General features: G+C 46.6%; 1 protein-coding gene and 1 long non-coding RNA gene across 2 annotated transcripts in view; one reads left to right on the top strand and one right to left on the bottom strand.

The window, feature by feature from the left end:
* LOC127927284 (dedicator of cytokinesis protein 1-like) overlaps positions 1-6190 on the bottom strand; it is a gene marked incomplete at its 3' end in the record, with an annotated part of 68042 nt that extends 61852 nt beyond the window's left edge. Inside the window, exons 1-2 of the mRNA XM_052513422.1 lie at positions 6166-6190; positions 1366-1452 (exon numbers count right to left, since the gene is read on the bottom strand). Coding sequence (XP_052369382.1) covers positions 1366-1452; positions 6166-6190 — 112 coding nt within the window. The remainder of the gene's footprint in view (positions 1-1365; positions 1453-6165) is intronic.
* An 11077-nt stretch (positions 6191-17267) lies between these two features.
* LOC127927282 (uncharacterized) lies at positions 17268-18380 on the top strand. The gene is made up of 3 exons (XR_008126804.1): positions 17268-17379; positions 17604-17801; positions 17947-18380. It is a non-coding gene; the product is annotated as an uncharacterized LOC127927282 (long non-coding RNA).
* Positions 18381-25730: the final 7350 nt, after the last annotated feature.

Raw genomic sequence — 25730 nt, 5'->3', positions numbered from 1 at the left:
ACACAACATGTAATACCCCTCGATAACTATACAACTCATGTCTCTAGTATGTGGACACAACATCTAATACCCCTGATAGCTATCAGCAACGCTCTCGCCCTACAGAAACCACAACATCTAATACCCCTCGATAACTGAGGGAGAGAAGCTCTAAGCCTATAAAAAACAGACAACATCTAAGACGCGTGGCCCTGTATATCTCTACTGCTCTGCTGTACAGAAACACACAACATCTAATACCCTCGATAACTATCACAAGTCTGCTCAGGAGTGTGGCAGGATAACATCACAACGGTCTGTGTACAGAAACACACAACATGTACCCTGGCAGGACTATCACAACGCTCTGCCCTACAGAAACATGGTGTCTAATAGGATGGTTAACCATCAGGATGGTCTGCTCTAGCCTACAGGCTGTGGAAATGGCGATAACATCACAACGCTCTGCTCTAGGAGAAACACACAACATCTAATATGTGGCTATCAAAACGCTGTGGCAGGATGGTTGTTAGGATGCTGTGCCACAGGGCAACATCTAATACCCCTGTGTGGTGTGGAACAGTGGCAGGAACATCTATAACCCCAGCTATAACCATCACTTTGGCAGGAAACTGTAGCACCCTATGGTTGTGTGGCAGGATCTGTGTGTGGACACAGGATGGTTGTGTGGCAGGACGGTTGTGTGGCAGGACCCCAGGATGGTTGTGTGGCAGGACGGTTGTGTGGCAGGATGGTTGTGTGGCAGGATGGTTGTGTGGATGGTTGTGTGGCAGGATGGTTGTGTGGCACACACAACAACATAACGGCAGCTCCTACAGAAACACACACACATCACAACGGTTCTGTGGGTGAAACACAGTCATCAACAACAAGTGGCAGAAACACACAACATAACCCCATCACAACCTGCTGCAAACACAGGAACACCACAACATTCTGCCCTGTGGACACAGGTGGAAACACACATACTGAAAACCCTCATAACTCTATCACAGCCTCTCTCACACAACACAAGACACATATCTGCTGCTGCACAGTCACAACAACACACAACATCTAGTGTTCAACACACACACACACACACATACACAAACACAGTCATCAACAACCAAGACAATATTAACACACACTGCTGTACACACACACACAACACACACACACTCGTCATCACAACTGTCTGCAGGACCTACAGAAACACACAACATCACACACACACACACACACAGGGCCACACACACAACATCACACAGCTGCTCACAAACACACAGTCATCAACAACCAATGAAACATATGTTCTACCCTAACAGCTATAACCATCACACCACTCTGCTGTAGCACACACACACAACAGCATGAATAACATACCATCTGCAGCATAACCCTCGATACACTCATCACTTTCTGCTGACAGCAGGGCCAAAACCTTGTAACCCACAGGTATCCCATCCTTTCCTGCTGGCACAGGGCGGGTGGAACAGCACAGGGCTAGTGAGGAACAGCATGAATAATACCCGCTATAACTATCACAACGGCTCTCTGCTGTAGCACAGGGCTAGTGTGGAACAGCATGTAATACCCCAGCTATAACCAATTAACTCTGCTGTAGCACAGGGCTAGTGTGGAACAGCTGAATAACCCCAGCTATAACCATCACCTAGTGTGGAACAGCATGAATAACCCCAGCTATAACCATCACTTTCTGCTGTAGCACAGGGCTAGTGTGGAACAGCATGAATAACCCCAGCTATAACCATCACTTTCTGCTGTAGCACAGGGCCAGTGTGGAACAGCATGAATAACCCCAATAACCACACCCAGCTGATAACCATCACTTTCTGCTGTAGCACAGGGCTAGTGTGGAACAGCATGAATAACCCCAGCTATAACCATCACTTTCTGCTGTAGCACAGGGCCAGTGTGGAACAGCATGAATAACCCTCGCCATACCATTTCTGCTCTACACAGGGCTGAATAACCCCAGCTATAACCATCACTTTCTGCTGTAGCACAGGGCCAGTGTGGAACAGCATGAATAACCCCAGCTATAACCATCACTTTCTGCTGTAGCACAGGGCTAGTGTGGAACAGCATGAATAACCCCAGCTATAACCATCACTTTCTGCTGTAGCACAGGGCTAGTGTGGAACAGCATGAATAACCCCAGCTATAACCATCACTTTCTGCTGTAGCACAGGGCTAGTGTGGAACAGATAACCAACCCCAGCTATAACCATCACTTTCTGCTGTAGCACAGGGCTAGTGTGGAACAGCATGAATAACCCCAGCTATAACCATCACTTTCTGCTGTAGCACAGGGCCAGTGTGGAACAGCATGAATAACCCCAGCTATAACCATCACTTTCTGCTGTAGCAGGGCTAACAGCATAATACCCCAGCTATAACCATCACTTTCTGCTGTAGCACAGGGCCAGTGTGGAACAGGTACCAGCTCTGAATAACCATCAGATAACCATCACTTTCTGCTGTAGCACAGGGCCACAACATCAATACCCCTTATAACCATCACTTTCTGCTGTAGCACAGGGCTAAACAGCTAATAACTCACATCACTTTCTGCTCTGCCCCATCTAATACCCAGATAACTATCACTTTCTGCTCTAGCTCTACAGAAACACACATCTAATACCCTCGATAACTATCACAACGCTCTGCTCTGCCTACAGAAACACACAACATCTAATACCCCTAACTATCACAACGCTCTGCTCTAAATACCCTATAACTATCACAACTGCTCTGCCCTACAGAAACACACAACATCTAATACCCTCGATAACTATCACAACGCTCTGCTCTACAGAAACACACAACATCTAATACCCCTCGATAACTATCACAACACTTTCTGCCCCACAGAAACACACAACATCTAATACCCCTCGATAACTATCACAACTGCTCTGCTCTACAGAAACACACAACATCTAATACCCTCGATAACTATCACAACGCTCTGCCACAGAAACACACAACATCTAATACCCCTCGATAACTATCACAACGCTCTGCTCAGGGCCCTACAGAAACACACAACATCTAATACCCTCGATAACTATCACAACGCTCTGCCCCACAGAAACACACAACATCTAATACCCCTCGATAACTATCCAACGCTCTGCTCTACAGAAACACACAACATCTAATACCCTCGATAACTATCACAACGCTCTGCCCTACAGAAACACACAACATCTAATACCCTCGATAACTATCACAACGCTCTGCTCTACAGAAACACACAACATCTAATACCCTCGATAACTACAACACAGCGCTCTGCTCTACAGAAACACACAACATCTAATACCCCTCGATAACTATCACAACGCTCTGCTGTAGCACAGAAACACACAACATCTAATACCCCTCGATAACTATCACAACACTCTGCCCTACAGAAACACACAACATCTAATACCCTCGATAACTATCACAACGCTCTGCTGCTCCCCTATCACACAACATCTAATACCCCTCGATAACTATCACAACGCTCTGCCCTACAGAAACACACAACATCTAATACCCCTCGATAACTATCACAACGCTCTGCCCTACAGAAACACACAACATCTAATACCCCTCGATAACTATCACAACGCTCTGCCCTGAAACACACAACATCTAATACCCTCGATAACTATCACTTTCTGCTCTACAGAAACACACAACATCTAATACCCCTCGTAACTATCACTGCCCTGCAGAAACACAACATCTAATACCCCTCGATAACTATCACAACGCTCTGCTCTGCCCTACAGAAACACACAACATCTAATACCCCTCGATAACTATCACTTTCTGCTCTACAGAAACACACAACATCACAACTATAACCATCACTCTGCTCTACAGAAACACACAACATCTAATACCCCTCGATAACTATCACAACGCTCTGCTCTACCCACAGAAACACACAACATCTAATACCCTCGATAACTATCACAACGCTCTGCTCTACAGAAACACACAACATCTAATACCCTCGATAACTATCACAACGCTCTGCTCTACAGAAACACACAACATCTAATACCCTCGATAACTATCACAACGCTCTGCTCTACAGAAACACACAACATCTAATACCCCTCGATAACTATCACAACGCTCTGCTCTACAGAAACACACAACATCTAATACCCTCGATAACTATCACAACACTCTGCTCTGCTGTAGCACAGAAACACACAACATCTAATACCCTCGATAACTATCACAACGCTCTGCCCTACAGAAACACACAACATCTAATACCCTCGATAACTATCACAACGCTCTGCCCCACAGAAACACACAACATCTAATACCCCTCGATAACTATCACAACGCTCTGCCCTGGCAGAAACACACAACATCTAATACCCTCGATAACTATCACAACTGCTCTGCTGGGCCAGTGTGGAACAGCATGAATAGATAACATCACAACAGGGTGTGGAACAGCATGTCAGGGCCAGTAACATCTAATACCCTCGATAACTAGATCAAACTCCCTTAAAATAACACCAGCTCTAACTGCTCTACAGAAACACACAACATCTAATACCCTCGATAACTATCACAACGCTCTGCTCTACAGAAACACACAACATCTAATACCCTCGATAACTATCACAATGCTCTGCTCTACAGAAACACACAACATCTAATACCCCTCGATAACTATCACAACGCTCTGCCCTACCACACATCACAACGCTCTGCTCTGCTCTACAGAAACACACAACATCTAATCTGCCCTCAGAAACAACATCACAACGCTCTGCTCTGCTCTACAGAAACACACAACATCTAATACCCCTCGATAACTATCACAACGCTCTGCTCTGCCCTACAGAAACACACAACATCTAATACCCCTCGATAACTATCACAACGCTCTGCCCTACAGAAACACACAACATCTAATACCCCTCGATAACTATTAAATATTATTATATTATATATTATTATTAAACACACAACATCTAATACCCCTCGATAACTATCACAACGCTCTGCCCTACAGAAACACACAACATCTAATACCCCTCGATAACTATCACAACACTCTGCTCTACAGAAATACACAACATCTAATACCCCTCGATAACTATCACAACACTCTGCTCTACAGAAACACACAACATCTAATACCCCTCGATAACTGTCACAGATGCACTACAGAAAGTGGCTCTAATCCCTGGATGTCATCAGGCTGCCCTACAGAAACACACAACATCTAATACTCCTCGATAACTATCTGGATCTGCTCTACCCTACAGAAACACACAACATAAATGTAAATGAAAATGTACAACATCTAATAACGATAACTATGCTCTGCCCCACAGAAACACACAAACCTAACACACCAAAACTCAGCTGAGGCCTTGCGAAGCCAACAGCCTTTCTCCAGTGTCCGCATAGAGTCCGGTAACTTGTCACTATAATTGAATAAGATAGCCCCATCACAGTAGAATAACAAAATTACACTTATCTGTGGCCATCTACAGCTGTGTCAGTCACAGCGTGCACACTGACACAATCTAATTATCAACACAAAATCATTACACCTTATTGGTGGGAAAGAAGCTCAGACACAGAACAGAAACTGTGATAATTATAGTTTCACACCTGGTTTGACCGAAGAGAGGCGGGGGAGAGAGAGAGAATCCCCTACCAGATACCTCACTGTGACTGGGTTTCAACAATGAGAGGTCATTTTCCACTTGTCAAAAGCACCACCGCAGGGGTCTGACTGGCCAGAGAAAAGATCTGATCAACTGAAAGAGAAAATAGTCTTCAACTCTATCAGTCCATTACTGCACTGACACTAACACAGAGACAGGTGCCAGAGGGAGTAGGAGACAGGTGCCAGAGGGAGTAGGAGACAGGTGCCAGAGGGGGAGTAGGAGACAGGTGCCAGAGGGAGTAGGAGACAGGTGCCAGAGGGAGTAGGAGACAGGTGCCAGAGGGAGTAGAGACAGGTGCCAGAGGGAGTAGAGACAGGTGCCAGAGGGAGTAGAGACAGGTGCCAGAGGGAGTAGAGACAGGTGCCAGAGGGAGGAGAGACAGGTGCCAGAGGGAGGAGAGACAGGTGCCAGAGGGAGGAGAGACAGGTGACATAATCAGTGACATATTCAGTAATACCAGCACTGAACACAAGGGGCGCCATTTTAGAACCCCGAGCCTCTGGAATCAGAAGGTTAGCAATGCTAACACGTTACAATCCCATAAAGAATGCTAACTAAATGCTAACATGTTAATATCCCATAGAGAATGCTAACTAAATGCTAACATGTTAATATCCCATAGAGAATGCTAACTAAATGCTAACATGTTAAAAATCCCATAGAGAATGCTAACCAAATGCTAACGAGCAAATTGCGAACATTTTATAAAGTCGCAGACCTAAAATACAGTATTTGCAGGACAGACATCCCAGCTCAAAGTTATAGAAGTAACAAACAAAAAAACGCTACTCACAGTTTTCTGCACGCACAAAACAAATATTAAACAACAAGAATCTTGATCAAGGAGGGTATTCTGTGCTGTTACTAAGTGAATGCTTGATTTTGGAAGAAGCTAACCACTAGATAGCGAAAGTCGCTACTAAATTAGCAAACCAAAAAAACATCCCGTGGCTATTTCCAAACACCTCATATACAGTATATATATTTACATATTAGTCATTTAGCAGACCCTCTTATCCAGAGATACTTATAGGCACCCTGTAGGCACCCAATATAGGGAATAGGCACACTAGTTACGGTGTGTTCTGCAATGTAAAGCCTGAGTCATCCACTTCCTTTAGTTACTGTGTGTCCTGCAATGTAAAGCCTGAGTCATCCACTTCCTTTAGTTACTGTGTGTTCTGCAATGTAAAGCCTGAGTCATCCACTTCCTTTAGTTCTGCAATGTAAAGCCTGAGTCATCCACTTCCTTTAGTTACTGTGTGTTCTGCAATGTAAAGCCTGAGTCATCCACTTCCTTTAGTTCTGCAATGTAAAGCCTGAGTCATCCACTTCCTTTAGTTACTGTATGTCCTGCAATGTAAAGCCTGAGTCATCCACTTCCTTTAGTTACTGTGTGTTCTGCAATGTAAAGCCTGAGTCATCCACTTCCTTTAGTTCTGCAATGTAAAGCCTGCATCCACTTCCTTTAGTTACTGTGTGTTCTGCAATGTAAAGCCTGAGTCATCCACTTCCTTTAGTTACTGTGTGTTCTGCAATGTAAAGCCTGAGTCATCCACTTCCTTTAGTTACTGTGTGTTCTGCAATGTAAAGCCTGAGTCATCCACTTCCTTTAGTTACTGTGTGTTCTGCAATGTAAAGCCTGAGTGGTAGGCTTGATTACCAACAACGACGAGACGGCCTACAGGGAGGAGGTGAGGGCCCTCGGAGTGTGGTGTCAGGAAAATAACCTCACACTCAACGTCAACAAAACTAAGGAGATGATTGTGGACTTCAGGAAACAGCAGAGGGAACACCCCCCTATCCACATCGATGGAACAGTAGTGGAGAGGGTAGCAAGTTTTAAGTTCCTCGGCATACACATCACAGACAAACTGAATTGGTCCACTCACACTGACAGCGTCGTGAAGAAGGTGCAGCAGCGCCTCTTCAACCTCAGGAGGCTGAAGAAATTTGGCTTGTCACCAAAAGCACTCACAAACTTCTACAGATGCACAATCGAGAGCATCCTGGCGGGCTGTATCACCGCCTGGTACGGCAACTGCTCCGCCCTCAACCGTAAGGCTCTCCAGAGGGTAGTGAGGTCTGCACAACGCATCACCGGGGCAAACTACCTGCCCTCCAGGACACCACCCGATGTCACAGGAAGGCCATAAAGATCATCAAGGACATCAACCACCCGAACCACTGCCTGTTCACCCCGCTATCATCCAGAAGGCGAGGTCAGTACAGGTGCATCAAAGCTGGGACCGAGAGACTGAAAAACAGCTTCTATCTCAAGGCCATCAGACTGTTAAACAGCCACCACTAACATTGAGTGGCTGCTGCCAACACACTGTCATTGACACTGACCCAACTCCAGCCACTTTAATAATGGGAATTGATGGGAAATGATGTAAATATATCACTAGCCACTTTAAACAATGCTACCTTATATAATGTTACTTACCCTACATTATTCATCTCATATGCATACGTATATACTGTACTCTACATCATCGACTGCATCCTTATGTAATACATGTATCACTAGCCACTTTAACTATGCCACTTTGTTTACTTTGTCTACATACTCATCTCATATGTATATACTGTACTCGATACCATCTACTGTATGCTGCTCTGTACCATCACTCATTCATATATCTTTATGTACATATTCTTTATCCCCTTACACTGTGTATAAGACAGTAGTTTTGGAATTGTTAGTTAGATTACTTGTTGGTTATCACTGCATTGTCGGAACTAGAAGCACAAGCATTTCGCTACACTCTCATTAACATCTGCTAACCATGTGTATGTGACAAATAACATTTGATTTGATTTGTATGTTCTGAGTCATCCACTTCCTTTAGTTAGTGATGTTCTGCAATGTTCCCTAAAGCACAGAGGGTAGAGACAGCAGACAGACACTACCTGGTCCAATACCTTTTCACACAGTAATGTCTCCGGATGACTCCTAAAATGACACCATAGTCCCTATATAGTGCACTCCAGGCCATTTGGGAAGCGGCCTCAGTGTTTTCTGCCAGAACAGTAATGGATGCGGGTTTGTACCTGCAGAGAGAGAGTCTAAACTGCTCCGTGGTCTCTGATGAGATGGGGAGAAGTGGGTTTTTTTTTTTAAACCTTGTCAATCTGCAGCTAATTCTCCAACTCACTTACTGACTGATACACCTGGCTGAGTTAGGCAATCAAAAAGTGGAACCACAGACCCTGGAGGAGGGTCTCAGGCACTGAGAATAACGAGGAGTTAGCATCTTAAAGCTATACTAAGTTCCAGTCCTGACTGTGCTATGTAAAGTTCCCAGTCCTAACTTCTCCTCCAAGCTATGTGTTCCCAGAATCTCTGATCTTCCACTGCTACAAACTTCCCAGTCCTAACAGTGGTCCTCCTCTACTATGTAAAGTTCCCAGTCCTAACTGTGTTCCTCCTATAGTATGTAAAGTTCCCAGTCCTAACTGTGCTATGTAAAGTTCCCAGTCCTAACTGTGCTCCTCCTAGCTATGTAAAGTTCCCAGTCCTAACTGTGCCATGTAAAGTTCCCAGTCCTAACTGTGCTCCTCCTATACTATGTAAAGTTCCCAGTCCTAACTGTGCTCCTCCTATACTATGTAAAGTTCCCAGTCCTAACTGTGCTCCTCCTATAGTATGTAAGTTCCCAGTCCTAACTGTGCTCCTCCTCTGCTATGTGAAGTTCCCAGTCCTAACAGTGCTCCTCCTCTACTATGTGAAGTTCCCAGTCCTAACAGTGCTCCTCCTCTGCTATGTGAAGTTCCCAGTCCTAACAGTGCTCCTCCTCTGCTATGTGAAGGTCCCAGTCCTAACAGTGCTCCTCCTCTGCTATGTGAAGTTCCCAGTCCTAACAGTGCTCCTCCTCTACTATGTAAAGTTCCCAGTCCTAACAGTGCTCCTCCTCTGCTGTACCATGTAAGTTCCCAGTCCTAACTGTGCCATGTAAAGGTCTCAGTCCTCCTCTATACTATGTAAAGTTCCCAGTCCTAACTGTGCTCCTCCTATACTATGTGCTCCCAGTCCTAACTGCTATGTGAAGTTCCAGTCCTAACAGTGCTCCTCCTCTGCTAGCTATGTAAAGTTCCCAGTCCTAACTGTGCTCCTCCACTGCTATGTAAAGTTCCCAGTCCTAACTGTGCTCCTCCTCTGCTATGTAAAGTTCCCAGTCCTAACAGTGGTCCTCCTCTGCCATGTAAAAGTTCCCAGTCCTAACAGTGGTCCTCCTATGCCATGTAAAGTTCCCAGTCCTAACTGTGCCATGTAAAGTTCCCAGTCCTCTGTACCATGTAAAGGTCCCAGTCCTAACTGTACCGTGTAAAGTACCCAGTCCTAACTGTGCTCCTCCTAGCTATGTAAAGTTCCCAGTCCTAACTGTGCTCCTCCACTGCTATGTAAAGTTCCCAGTCCTAACTGTGCTCCTCCTAGCTATGTAAAGTTCCCAGTCCTAACTGTGCTCCTCCTATACCATGTAAAGTTACCAGTCCTAACTGTGCTCCTCCTATACCATGTAAAGGTCCCAGTCCTAACTGTGCTCCTCCTATACTATGTAAAGTTCCCAGTCCTAACTGTGCTCCTCCTATAGTATGTAAAGGTCCCAGTCCTAACTGTGCCCTCCTCTGCTATGTAAAGTTTCCAGTCCTAACTGTGCCATACTATGTAAAGTTCCCAGTCCTAACTGTGCCCTCCTATACTATGTAAAGTTCCCAGTCCTAACTGTGCTCCTCCTCTGCTATGTAAAGGTCCCAGTCCTAACTGTGCTCCTCCACTGCCATGTAAAGTTCCCAGTCCTAACTGTGCTCCTCCTATACTATGTAAAGTTCCCAGTCCTAACTGTGCTCCTCCTATACTATGTAAACTTCCCAGTCCTAACTGTACCATGTAAAGTTCCCAGTCCTAACTGTGCCATGTAAAGGTCTCAGTCCTAACTGTGCTCCTATACTATGTAAAGTTCCCAGTCCTAACTGTGCTCCTCCTATACTATGTAAAGGTCCCAGTCCTAAATGTGCTCCTCCTAGCTATGTAAAGTTCCCAGTCCTAACTGTGCTCCTCCAATGCTATGTAAAGTTCCCAGTCCTAACTGTGTTCCTCCTAGCTATGTAAAGTTCCCAGTCCTAACTGTGCTCCTCCATGCTAAAAGTTCCCAGTCCTAACTGTGCTCCTCCTACTATGTAAAGTTCCCAGTCCTAACTGTGCTCCTCCTATACTATGTAAAGTTCCCAGTCCTAACTGTGCTCCTCCTCTGCTATGTAAAGTTCCCAGTCCTAACTGTGCTCCTCCTATACTATGTAAAGTTCCCAGTCCTAACTGTGCTCCTCCTACACTATGTAAAGTTCCCAGTCCTAACTGTGCTCCTCCTCTACTATGTAAAGGTCCCAGTCCTAACTGTGCTCCTCCACTGCCATGTAAAGTTCCCAGTCCTAACTGTGCTCCTCCTATACTATGTAAAGTTCCCAGTCCTAACTGTGCTCCTCCTATACTATGTAAAGTCCCAGTCCTAACTGTACCATGTAAAGTTCCCAGTCCTAACTGTGCCATGTAAAGGTCCCAGTCCTAACTGTGCCCTCCTATACTATGGTTCCCAGTCCTAACAGTGCTCCGCCTATACTATGTAAAGGTCTCAGTCCTAACTGTGCTCCCCACTGTCATGTAAAGTTCCCAGTCCTAACTGTGCCATACTATGTAAAGGTCCCAGTCCTAACTGTGCTCCTCCACTGCTATGTGAAGTTCCCAGTCCTAACTGTGCCCTCCTACAGTATGTGAAGTTCCCATTCCTAACTGTGCTCCTCCTATACTATGTAAAGTTCCCAGTCCTAACTGTGCTCCTCCTCTGCTAAAAGTTCCCAGTCCTAACTGTGCTCCTCCTACAGCATGTGAAGTTCCCAGTCCTAACTGTGCCATACTATGTAAACTTCCCAGTCCAAACTGTGCCCTCCTCTGCTATGTAAACTTCCCAGTCCTAACTGTGCTCCTCCTCTGCCATGTAAAGTTCCCAGTCCTAACTGTGCCATGTAAAGGTCCCAGTCCTAACTGTGCCATGTAAAGGTCCCAGTCCTAACTGTGCCATGTAAAGTTCCCAGTCCTAACTGTGCCATGTAAAGTTCCCAGTCCTAACTGTGCCATGTAAAGTTCCCAGTCCTAACTGTGCCATGTAAAGTCCCAGTCCTAACTGTACCATGTAAAGGTCCCAGTCCTAACTGTACCATGTAAAGTTCCCAGTCCAAACTGTGCCATGTAAAGTTCCCAGTCCTAACTGTGCCATGTAAAGGTCCCAGTCCTAACTGTACCATGTAAAGTACCCAGTCCTAACTGTGCCATGTAAAGTCCCCAGTCCTAACTGTACCATGTAAAGGTCCCAGTCCTAACTGTGCCATGTGAAGTTCCCAGTCCTATAGTATGTGAAGTTCCCAGTCCTAACTGTGCTATGTGAAGTTCCCAGTCCTAACTGTGCTATGTGAAGTAGAGGTTGACCGACTAATCGGAATGGCCGATAAAATTGGGACGATTTCAAGTTTTCATAACAATTGGAAATATGTATTTTTGGGCGCCATTTGTTTTATACCTTTATTTAACTAGGCAAGTCAGTTAAGAGAACACATTCTTAACTGAGGAACGGTGAGTTAACTGCCTCGTTCAGGGTCAGAACGACAGATTTTCAACTTGTCCGATCGGGGGATCCAATCTTGCAACCTTACAGTTAACTAGTCCAACGCAATAACGACCTGCCTCTCTCTCGTTGCACTCCACAAGGAGACTGCGTGTTACGCAAATGCAGTAAGCCAAGGTAAGTTGCTAGATAGCATTAAACTTATCTTATAAAAAACAATCAATCATAATCACTAGTTAACTACACATGGTTGATGATATTACTAGATATTATCTAGCGTGTCCTGCGTTGTATTCTTGTATGCTCAGTCAGATCATATGTATGTATCTAAGTATTTGACTGAGCGGTGATAGGCAGAAGCAGGTCTGTAAACATTCAAACAGCACTTTCTTGCCAGCAGCTCTTCGTTGTGCATCAAGCATTGCGCTGTTTATGACTTCAAGCCTATCAACTCCCGAGATGAGGCTGGTGTAAATGAAGTGAAATGGCTAGCTCGTTAGCGCGCGCCAATAGCGTTTCAAACGTCACTCGCTCTGAGCCTTCTAGTAGTTGTTCCCCCTTGCTCTGCATGGGTAACGCTGCTTCGATGGTGGCTGTTGTCGTTGTGTTGCTGGTTCGAGACCAGGGAGGAGCGAGGAGAGGGACGGAAGCTATACTGTTACACTGGCAATACTAAAGTGCCTATAGGAACATCCAATAGTCAAAGGTTAATAAAATACAAATGGCATAGAGGGAAATAGTCCTATAATTCCTATAATAACTACAACCTAAAACTTCTTACCTGGGAATATTGAAGACTCATGTTAAAAGGAACCACCAGCTTTCATATGTTCTCATGTTCTGAGCAAGGAACTTCAATGTTAGCTTTCTTACATGGCACATATTGCACTTTTACTTTCTTCTCCAACACTTTGTTTTTGCATTATTTAAACCAAATTGAAGATGTTTCATTATTTACTTGAGACTAAATATATTTTATTTATGTATTATATTAAGTTAAAATAAAAGTGTTCATTGTTCATTCAGTATTGTTGTAATTGTCATTATTACAAATAAATAAAAATTGTCCGATTAATCGGTATTTAATTTTTTGATCCTACAATAATCGGTATCGAAAAATCATAATCGTCCGACCTCTAATTAGCATACTAAACAGGGCTAGTCTTCACACTATGGATTCTAGCAGAATGGAACAGTCAGAGCCTCACAGACAGGATTCAAGGCTGTGATCAACCTTTGGACTGACACAAGAGTAAGAGATAATGAGACAAGAGACAGAGATATTGAGAAGAGTAAAGAGATAATGAGACAAGAGACAGAGATATTGAGAAGAGTAAAGAGATAATGAGACAAGAGACAGAGATATTGAGAAGAGTAAAGAGATAATGAGACAAGAGACAGAGATATTCACGAGATTATTATGACAAGTCCAGTCTGATTTAGACGTGCCTGATAACGCCTGAGACAAGAGACAGAGATATTGAGAACAGTCTTCAGAGATAATGAGACAAGAGACAGAGATATTAATGTGAGAAAGCTTTCCTCAGACAGACAGAACAGAGAGAATAGCTAATGAGACAAGAGACAGAGATATTGAGAAGAGTAAAGAGATAATGAGACAAGAGACAGAGATATTGAGAAGAGTAAAGAGATAATGAGACAAGAGACAGAGATATTGAGAAGAGTAAAGAGATAATGAGACAAGAGACAGAGATATTGAGAAGAGTAAAGAGATAATGAGACAAGAGACAGAGATATTGAGAAGAGTAAAGAGATAATGAGACAAGAGATTAAAGTGACACCGTCTCGTCTGGAGGGTCAAAGACTTGTAGTCTGGGATGAGAGAGAGGAGGCAATCTTCACAGACACCCTCATGGGTGGAGGGTGACACACAGACAAGGTCACGCGACACCATTCTATTATGTGAAGTCCAGTCTGCTTCTCTGACGTGCCTCTGAGGGTGAAAGACTTGCAGGACTGGGAGACCAGCTAGCTTCACAGACACAGTCTTCAGAGACAGAGGAGCAGCACACAGGTCGGCCTGTATTAATGTGGGGGCTGGGCTTCCTCAGACAGACATGTCTCAGACAGGAGAATAGCTGCATAGTGTACAAACAGCAATATCTCATAAATCTATTGGAGAGAGGAGGCTGGGCTAGTCTTCTCAGACACCATGAGACATGGTGTCTGTGAGTCAGAAGACTAGAGAGAGGAGGCTGGGCTAGTCTTCACAGACACCATGTCTCATGGGTGGAGTCAGACATGGTGTCTTCACAGACACCATGAGGATGGAGTCAGAAGACTAGAGAGAGGAGGCTGGGCTAGTCTTCACAGACACCATGTCTCATGGGAGGAGAGTCAGAAGACTAGAGAGAGGAGGCTGGGCTAGTCTTCACAGACACCATGTCTCATGGATGGAGAGTCAGAAGTCTGACAAGAAAGATGAGAGGTAATGGCATCCTCCCACACGGTTCTGGAAAATCTAGAGTAAGGCAGAGCAGCATCATCCATAGGGCTGAATCTGCAGCACGGTAGAAGGAGGGAGAATTCCCCTTATTCATGTTGAATAGAGTTCTATAGGGCTGAATCTGCAGGTAGAAGGAGGGAGAATTCCCCTTATTCATGTTGAATAGAAGGGCTGAATCTGCAGGGAGAGGGATTCCCCTTATTCATGTTGAATAGAGTTCTATAGGGCTGAATCTGCAGCACGGTAGAAGGAGGGAGAATTCCCCTTATTCATGTTGAATAGAGTTCTATAGGGCTGAATCTGCAGCACGGTAGAAGGAGGGAATTCCCCTTATTCATGTTGAATAGAGTTCTATAGGGCTGAATCTGCAGCATTCATGGAATAGAAGGGGCTGAATCTGAGAAGGAGGAGAATTCCCCTTATTCATGTTGAATAGAGTTCTATAGGGCTGAATCTGCAGCACGGTAGAAGGAGGGAGAATTCCCCTTATTCATGTTGAATAGAGTTCTATAGGGCTGAATCTGCAGCACGGCAAGGAGGAGAGAATTCCCCTTATTCATGTTGAATAGAGTTCTAGAAGGAGGGAGAATTCCCCTTATTCATGTTGAATAGAGTTCTATAGGGCTGAATCTGCAGCACGGTAGAAGGAGGAGAATTCCCCTTATTCATGTTGAATAGAGTTCTATAGGGCTGAATCTGCAGCACGGTAGAAGGATGGAGAATTCCCCTTATTCATGTTGAATAGAGTTCTATAGGGCTGAATCTGCAGCACGGTAGAAGGAGGGAGAATTCCCCTTATTCATGTTGAATAGAGTTCTATAGGGCTGAATCTGCAGCACGGTAGAAGGAGGGAGAATTCCCCTTATTCATGTTGAATAGAGTTCTATAGGGCTGAATCTGCAGCACGGTAGAAGGAGGGAGAATTCCCCTTATTCATGTTGAATAGAGTTCTATAGGGCTGAATCTGCAGCACGGTAGAAGGAGGGAGAATTCCCCTTATTCATGTTGAATAGAGTTCTATAGGGCTGAATCTGCAGCACGGTAGAAGGAGGGAATTCCCCTTATTCATGTTGAATAGAGTCCTATATTCTGCATGAAGGAGGGAGAATTTCATGTTGAATAGAGTTCTATAGGGCTGAATCTGCAGCACGGTAGAAGGAGGGAGAATTCCCCTTATTCATGTTGAATAGAGTTCTATAGGGCTGAATCTGCAGCACGGTAGAAGGAGGGAGAATTCCCCTTATTCATGTTGAATAGAGTTCTATAGGGCTGAATCTGCAGCACGGTAGAAGGAGGGAGAATTCCCCTTATTCATGTTGAATAGAGTTCTATAGGGCTGAATCTGCAGCACGGTAGAAGGAGGGAGAATTCCCCATGTATTCATGTTGAATAGAGGAGGGAGAATTCTATTCATGGGCTGAATCTGCAGCACGGTAGAAGGATGGAGAATTCCCCTTATTCATGTTGAATAGAGTTCTATAGGGCTGAATCTGGAGCACGGTAGAAGGATGGAGAATTCCCCTTATTCATGTTGAATAGAGTTCTATAGGGCTGAATCTGCAGCACGGTTAAATGTGGACAGGATAGTTTTTCGCCCAACTTTCAAGGGGCTAAATGTTGAACAGCCTGGAATCCAAACAGATGTGCTGGTGAAACAGAGTCTATCAGCTTGGATTCCAGGCTAGTCGAACTGTGGAAACCACAACTGTGCAGCAGTAATGTTGTTGTTTGAGGTGGGTAATGGATTGTTTCCCACAGAAGGAGTAAATCAATAACATACAACTTAGAATAACAAGATGCATATTCATCTTGTTAAATAAATAAAAAAGAGGGTTTATGATTTATTTAGTTAAAGACAATCCCATTACAAATATGTAAATCAACACTAACAACTTTGTTTCACGACACCTTATGTGAAAAGAGAGCAGCAAAGTCATGAGATGTGCACCCTGGGTAATAACATCACTCCCTCTGTCGGTATTTCATTAGTAATCCTGGGAGTAAATTAGCCATAGCAATGAATTAATCTGGCTTCGCAATTGCATTGGAAGGTTTTACCAGGCCAGGTAGAGGAGGCATTGGAGGCCAGGTAGAGGAGGTATTGGAAGGTTTAACAGGCCAGGTAGAGGAGGCATTGGAAGGTTTAACAGGCCAGGTAGAGGAGGCATTGGAGGCCAGGTAGAGGAGGGATTGGAAGGTTTTAACAGGCTAGGTAGAGGAGGCATTGGAAGGTTTAACAGGCCAGGTAGAGGAGGCATTGGAAGGTTTAACAGGCCAGGTAGAGGAGGCATTGGAGGCCAGGTAGAGGAGGCATTGGAAGGTTTTAACAGGCCAGGTAGAGGAGGCATTGGAGGCCAGGTAGAGGAGGCATTGGAAGGTTTAACAGGCCAGGTAGAGGAGGCATTGGAGGCCAGGTAGAGGAGGCATTGGAAGGTTTAACAGGCCAGGTAGAGGAGGCCAGGTAGAGGAGGCATTGGAAGGTTTAACAGGCCAGGTAGAGGAGGCATTGGAGGCCAGGTAGAGGAGGGATTGGAAGGTTTTAACAGGCTAGGTAGAGGAGGCATTGGAAGGTTTAACAGGCCAGGTAGAGGAGGCATTGGAGGCCAGGTAGAGGAGGTATTGGAAGGTTTAACAGGCCAGGTAGAGGAGGCATTGGAGGCCAGGTAGAGGAGGCATTGGAAGGTTTAACAGGCCAGGTAGAGGAGGCATTGGAGGCCAGGTAGAGGAGGCATTGGAAGGTTTAACAGGCCAGGTAGAGGAGGCATTGGAGGCCAGGTAGAGGAGGTATTGGAAGGTTTAACAGGCCAGGTAGAGGAGGCATTGGAAGGTTTAACAGGCCAGGTAGAGGAGGCATTGGAGGCCAGGTAGAGGAGGGATTGGAAGGTTTTAACAGGCTAGGTAGAGGAGGCATTGGAAGGTTTAACAGGCCAGGTAGAGGAGGCATTGGAAGGTTTAACAGGCCAGGTAGAGGAGGCATTGGAGGCCAGGTAGAGGAGGGATTGGAAGGTTTAACAGGCCAGGTAGAGGAGGCATTGGAAGGTTTAACAGGCCAGGTAGAGGAGGCATTGGAGGCCAGGTAGAGGAGGGATTGGAAGGTTTAACAGGCCAGGTAGAGGAGGCATTGGAGGCCAGGTAGAGGAGGGATTGGAAGGTTTTAACAGGCTAGGTAGAGGAGGCATTGGAAGGTTTAACAGGCCAGGTAGAGGAGGCATTGGAAGGTTTAACAGGCCAGGTAGAGGAGGCATTGGAGGCCAGGTAGAGGAGGGATTGGAAGGTTTAACAGGATTGGTAGAGGAGGCATTGGAAGGTTTAACAGGCCAGGTAGAGGAGGCATTGGAAGGTTAACAGGCCAGGTAGAGGAGGCATTGGAAGGTTAACAGGCCAGGTAGAGGAGGCATTGGAAGGTTAACAGGCCAGGTAGAGGAGGCATTGGAGGCCAGGTAGAGGAGGTATTGGAAAGTTAACAGGCCAGGTAGAGGAGGCATTGGAGGCCAGGGAGAGGAGGTATTGGAAGGTTTAACAGGCTTGGTAGAGGAGGCATTGGAAGGTTTAACAGGCCAGGTAGAGGAGGCATTGGAGGCCAGGTAGAGGAGGCATTGGAGGCCAGGTAGAGGAGACATTGGAAGGTTTTAACAGGCTCGGTAGACGCCCAATTTTTCAGCTTTTGATTTGTTAAAAAAGTTTGAAATATCCAATAAATGTCGTTCCACTTCATGATTGTGTCCCACTTGTTGATTCTTCACAAAAAAATACAGTTTTATATCTTTATGTTTGAAGCCTGAAATGTGGCAAAAGGTCGCAAAGTTCAAGGGGGCCGAATACTTTCGCAAGGCACTGTATATCTGTCATGCTGGTAACCAGGTCTCTACTAAACAGACAGAGACTATATATATATATATCTGTCATGCTGGTAACCAGGTCTCTAGTAAACAGACAGAGACTATATATATCTGTCATGCTGGTAACCAGGTCTCTAGTAAACAGACAGAGACTATATATATCTGTCATGCTGGTAACCAGGTCTCTACTAAACAGACATAGACTATATATATCTGTCATGCTGGTAACCAGGTCTCTAGTAAACAGACAGAGACTATATATATATCTGTCATGCTGGTAACCAGGTCTCTAGTAAACAGACAGAGACTATATATATCTGTCATGCTGGTAACCAGGTCTCTAAACAGACAGAGACTATATATATCTGTCATGCTGGTAACCAGGTCTCTAGTAAACAGACAGAGACTATATATATCTGTCATGCTGGTAACCAGGTCTCTACTAAACAGACAGAGACTATATATATCTGTCATGCTGGTAACCAGGTCTCTACTAAACAGACAGAGACTATATATATCTGTCATGCTGGTAACCAGGTCTCTACTAAACAGACAGAGACTATATATATCTGTCATGCTGGTAACCAGGTCTCTACTAAACAGACAGAGACTATATATATCTGTCATGCTGGTAACCAGGTCTCTAAACAGACAGAGACTATATATATCTGTCATGCTGGTAACCAGGTCTCTAAACAGACAGAGACTATATATATCTGTCATGCTGGTAACCAGGTCTCTAAAACAGACAGAGACTATATATATCTGTCATGCTGGTAACCAGGTCTCTAAACAGACAGAGACTATATATATCTGTCATGCTGGTAACCAGGTCTCTAAACAGACAGAGACTATATATATCTGTCATGCTGGTAACCAGGTCTCTAAACAGACAGAGACTATATATATCTGTCATGCTGGTAACCAGGTCTCTAAACAGCAGTGACTGGCCAGAAAGAGGAAGGGTTTTTCACACTGTGTGTAGTGTGGGCTGGTGTTACTATTTTCATGCGGAACAGAAATGTAAAAACCTATACTGTGTGTGTGTGTGTGTGTGTGTGTGTGTGTGTGTGTGTGTGTGTGTGTGTGTGTATGTGTATGTGTATGTGTATGTGTATGTGTGTGATGCAATACTCCCACACAGACACAGCATGAGGCCCTCACTGACAGCGTAGTTTGAGAAGGTTAGAGAAGGTCAGGCAGGCCGGTCCAGGTTGGAAGGAGACTGAACCAAGAGGTCCACTTCCACCTAATGGAAGAGTCTCTACAGGAACTCATCACATAGACAGAACGCTATCAAACAGGTGTTGACATTATGAAGGTATACATGACATATGACCCACCAGAGGAAGATGTTATGTCCCCACCCGACCAGAGGAAGATGACATAGCGGTAGGTCTGTGTCCCACCCGTGACATAGCCTATGTCCCACCCGACCAGAGGAAGATGACATAGCGGTAGGTCTGTGTCCCACCCGACCAGAGGAAGATGACATAGCGGTGGGTCTATGTCCCACCCCAGACCAGAGGAAGATGACATAGCGGTAGGTCTATGTCCCACCCGACCAGAGGAAGATGACATAGCGGTAGGTCTGTGTCCCACCCGACCAGAGGAAGATGACATAGCGGTAGGTCTGTGTCCCACCCGACCAGAGGAAGATGACATAGCGGTAGGTCTATGTCCCACCCGACCAGAGGAAGATGACATAGCGGTAGGTCTGTGTCCCACCAGAGGAAGATGACATAGCGACCAGAGGGAAGATGACATAGCGGTAGGTCTGTGTCCCACCCGACCAGAGGAAGATGACATAGCGGTAGGTCTATGTCCCACCCGACCAGAGGAAGATGACATAGCGGTGGGTCTATGTCCCACCCGACCAGAGGAAGATGACATAGCGGTAGGTCTGTGTCCCACCCGACCAGAGGAAGATGACATAGCGGTAGGTCTATGTCCCACCCGACCAGAGGAAGATGACATAGCGGTAGGTCTGTGTCTCACCCGACCAGAGGAAGATGACATAGCGGTAGGTCTATGTCCCACCCGACCAGAGGAAGATGACATAGTGGTAGGTCTATGTCCCACCCGACCAGAGGAAGATGACATAGCGGTAGGTCTGTGTCCCACCCGACCAGAGGAAGATGACATAGCGGTCTGTGTCCCAGGAGGAAGATGACATAGCGGTAGGTCTGTGTCCCACCCGACCAGAGGAAGATGACATAGCGGTAGGTCTGTGTCCCCCGACCAGAGGAAGATGACATAGTGGTGGGTCTGTGTCCAGAGGAAGATGACATCTGTGTCGGTGACATAGGTCTGTGTCCCACCCGACCAGAGGAAGATGACATAGCGACCAGAGGAAGATGACATAGCGGTAGGTCTGTGTCCCACCCGACCAGAGGAAGATGACATCTAGGTCTGTGTCTCACCCGACCAGAGGAAGATGACATAGCGGTAGGTCTGTGTCCCACCCGACCAGAGGAAGATGACATAGCGGTAGGTCTGTGTCTCACCCGACCAGAGGAAGATGACATAGCGGTAGGTCTGTGTCCCACCCGACCAGAGGAAGATGACATAGCGGTAGGTCTGTGTCTCACCCGACCAGAGGAAGATGACATAGCGGTAGGTCTGTGTCTCACCCGACCAGAGGAAGGATGTCTGGTTCAGTAGATAAATATGTACATCTCTGCTCTGTGACGATACCCAGGGTTTCATTCTCACCGTCCTCAACCACAAGAAGCAAGCAGACCATTTCTGATAGTGCTCTGAGAGTAGGCTGCCATACAGATGCATGTCTTTATGTAGAAGCAAGCAGCAGATCAGAACCAGAAACTGGCTTCAACAGTCAACAGGACAACATTATTTCTGTTAAGCATCCCACCACTCCATCCCTCTATTCCAACCCTCCCTCCATCCCATCACTCCATCCCTCTATTCCAACCCTCCCTCCACCCACCCCTCCATCCCATCCCTCCATCCCACCCCTCCATCCACCCCTCCCATCACTCCATCCCTCTATTCCAACCCTCCCTCCACCCACCCCTCCATCCCATCCCTCCATCCCACCACTCCATCCCATCCCTCCATCCCACCCCTCCATCCCATCCCTCCATCCCATCCCTCCATCCCATCCCTCCATCCACCCCTCCATCCCATCCCTCCATCCCTCCATCCCATCACTCTATTCCAACCCTCCCTCCACCCACCACCCCTCCATTCCTCCATTCATCCACCCCTCCATCCCATCCCTCCATCACATCCCTCCAACCCATCCCGCCATCCACCCACCCCTCCCAAACCTCCCTCCACCCACCCACCACTCCACCCACTCCACCCACCCCATCCCTCCATCCCAACCATCCCTCCACCCACCCCATCCCTCCATCCCAACCATCCCTCCACCCACCCCATCCCTCCATCCCAACCCACCCCTCCCAAACCTCCCTCCACCCACCCACCACTCCACCCACTCCATCCCTCCATCCCAACCATCCCTCCATCCCAACCCATCCCTCCACCCCTACATTCCTCCATCCACCCCTCCATCCAGTCTGTGTGAAAGCAGTCTGTGTGAAAGCAGTCTGTGTGAAAGCAGTCTGTGTGAAAGCAGTCTGTGTGAAAGCAGTCTGTGTGATTGAGCCCAGGGGTTTAAACACTACATGTAAACAGCCTGTGTTATTGAGCCCAGGGGTTTAAACACTACATGTACACAGTCTGTGTGATTGAGCCCAGGGGTTTAAACACTACATGTAAACAGTCTGTGTTATTGAGCCCAGGGGTTTAAACACTACATGTAAACAGCCTGTGTTATTGAGCCCAGGGGTTTAAACACTACATGTAAACAGTCTGTGTGATTGAGCCCAGGGGTTTAAACACTACATGTCCACAGCCTGTGTGATTGAGCCCAGGGGTTTAAACACTACATGTAAACAGCCTGTGTTATTGAGCCCAGGGGTTTAAACACTACATGTAAACAGCCTGTGTGATTGAGCCCAGGGGTTTAAACACTACATGTAAACAGTCTGAGTTATTGAGCCCAGGGGTTTAAACACTACATGTCCACAGTCTGTGTTATTGAGCCCAGGGGTTTAAACACTACATGTAAACAGCCTGTGTTATTGAGCCCAGGGGTTTAAACACTACATGTAAACAGCCTGTGTTATTGAGCCCAGGGGTTTAAACACTACATGTAAACAGTCTGTGTTATTGAGCCCAGGGGTTTAAACACTACATGTACACAGCCTGTGTGATTGAGCCCAGGGGTTTAAACACTACATGTACACAGTCTGTGTGATTGAGCCCAGGGGTTTAAACACTACATATCTGTTAGCTTAGACTCAGTGTATGAGAAACCAGAGTTGTGGGTTTGGGTGGGTATGTGAGGGTCTTGTTGAGTATAGGGTGGGGGATTCAGTCACAAACTGTTGCTAGGCTTGGCTGAGGGGGGCTGAGCTGAGGGGGGGCTGGGCTGAGGGGGGGCTGGGCTGAGGGGGGCTGGGCTGGGCGGGAGACAACTACTGTTTAGTCTGCTCCTCTTAACTGGTCTCTCACAACTACAGTGTGACGTGATGCAATGGAGACCTGGAAACTACATAGTATACACTAACTTTCACAAAGAAGCATTCAAAAGTATTTACAAACTATTAACAAATAACTATTTCATTGTGTATAAACACTTAAGCATTAATAAAAGGCCCGAAAAGGACAGGTCCAGGCGATAGGTATGTTAGTACCCTACTTTTGATTAAATCCCTCTGGGTCCCAAATGATTCCCTATTAACTATATAGTCACTACTTCTGACCAGGGCCCAGAAGGATTTAATCAAAAGTAGGGTGGTATGTAGGGAATAGGAAGCCATTTGGGACACTAGAACTGGACTCTCGAACGGGGGACTCTCGAACGGGGGACTCTCGAACGGGGGACTCTCGAACGGGGGACTCTCGAACGGGGGACTCTCGAACTGGAACTAGAACGGGGGACTCTCGAACGGGGGACTCTCGAACGGGGGACTCTCGAACGGGGGACTCTCGAACGGGGGACTCTCGAACGGGGGACTCTCGAACGGGGGACTCTAGAACTGGAACTAGAACGGGGACTCTCGAACGGGGGACTCTAGAACTGGAACTAGAACGGGGGACTCTAGAACTGGAACTAGAACGGGGGACTCTCGAACGGGGGACTCTAGAACTGGAACTAGAACGGGGGACTCTAGAACTGGAACTAGAACGGGGGACTCTAGAACTGGAACTAGAACGGGGACTCTAGAACTGGAACTAGAACGGGGGACTCTAGAACTGGAACTAGAACGGGGGACTCTAGAACTGGAACTAGAACGGGGGACTCTCGAACGGGGGACTCTAGAACTGGAACTGGAACGGGGACTCTCGAACGGGGGACTCTAGAACTGGAACTAGAACGGGGGACTCTAGAACTGGAACTAGAACGGGGGACTCTAGAACTGGAACTAGAACGGGGGACTCTCGAACGGGGACTCTCGAACGGGGGACTCTAGAACTGGAACTAGAACGGGGGACTCTCGAACGGGGGACTCTAGAACTGGGGACTCTCGAACGGGGGACTCTAGAACGGGGGACTCTAGAACGGGGGACTCTAGAACTGGAACTAGAACTGTAAGTGCAGCTGTAGAGGTTCCAGGTGGGGGAAGGAACCACACCAACTACAGGAAGTGGCATTTCCTTCTCTGGCTGATTCTGTTAACATTAAAGAACTACAGCTGAGAGTCAGGAGACAAACAGCCTCCCTCCTCACCACTACATTACAGGACTACAGCTGAGAGTCAGGAGACAAACAGCCTCCCTCCTCACCACTACATTACAGGACTACAGCTGAGAGGAGACAAACAGCCTCCCTCCTCACCACTACATTACAGGACTACAGCTGAGAGGAGACAAACAGCCTCCCTCCTCACCACAACATTACAGGACTACAGCTGAGAGGAGGACAAACAGCCTCCCTCCTCACCACTACATTACAGGACTACAGCTGAGAGGAGGACAAACAGCCTCCCTCCTCACCACTACATTACAGGACTACAGCTGAGAGGAGGACAAACAGCCTCCCTCCTCACCACTACATTACAGGACTACAGCTGAGAGGAGACAAACAGCCTCCCTCCTCACCACAACATTACAGGACTACAGCTGAGAGGAGGACAAACAGCCTCCCTCCTCACCACTACATTACAGAACTACAGCTGAGAGGAGACAAACAGCCTCCCTCCTCACCACTACATTACAGGACTACAGCTGAGAGGAGACAAACAGCCTCCCTCCTCACCACTACATTACAGGACTACAGCTGAGAGGAGACAAACAGCCTCCCTCCTCACCACTACATTACAGGACTACAGCTGAGAGGAGACAAACAGCCTCCCTCCTCACCACTACATTACAGGACTACAGCTGAGAGGAGACAAACAGCCTCCCTCCTCACCACTACATTACAGGACTACAGCTGAGAGTCAGGAGGACAAACAGCTTCCCTCCTCACCACTACATTACAGGACTACAGCTGAGAGGAGACAAACAGCCTCCCTCCTCACCACTACATTACAGAACTACAGCTGAGAGGACAAACAGCCTCCCTCCTCACCACTACATTACAGGACTACAGCTGAGAGGAGACAAACAGCCTCCCTCCTCACCACTACATTACAGGACTACAGCTGAGAGGAGACAAACAGCCTCCCTCCTCACCACTACATTACAGGACTACAGCTGAGAGTCAGGAGGACAAACAGCTTCCCTCCTCACCACAACATTACAGGACTACAGCTGAGAGTCAGGAGACAAACAGCCTCCCTCCTCACCACTACATTACAGAACTACAGCTGAGAGGAGACAAACAGCCTCCCTCCTCACCACTACATTACAGGACTACAGCTGAGAGTCAGGAGACAAACAGCCTCCCTCCTCACCACTACATTACAGGACTACAGCTGAGAGGAGACAAACAGCCTCCCTCCTCACCACTACATTACAGAACTACAGCTGAGAGGAGAACAAACAGCCGTCCTCCTCACCACAACATTACAGAACTACAGCTGAGAGTCAGGAGGACAAACAGCCTCCCTCCTCACCA

The sequence above is a fragment of the Oncorhynchus keta genome, unplaced genomic scaffold, assembly GCF_023373465.1.
Source record: "Oncorhynchus keta strain PuntledgeMale-10-30-2019 unplaced genomic scaffold, Oket_V2 Un_scaffold_10_pilon_pilon, whole genome shotgun sequence".
In the NCBI taxonomy this organism is placed as follows: Eukaryota; Metazoa; Chordata; class Actinopteri; order Salmoniformes; family Salmonidae; genus Oncorhynchus; species Oncorhynchus keta.
Note: the sequence above shows the minus strand (reverse complement) of the source record. Positions and strands in the feature narration are given on the sequence as shown.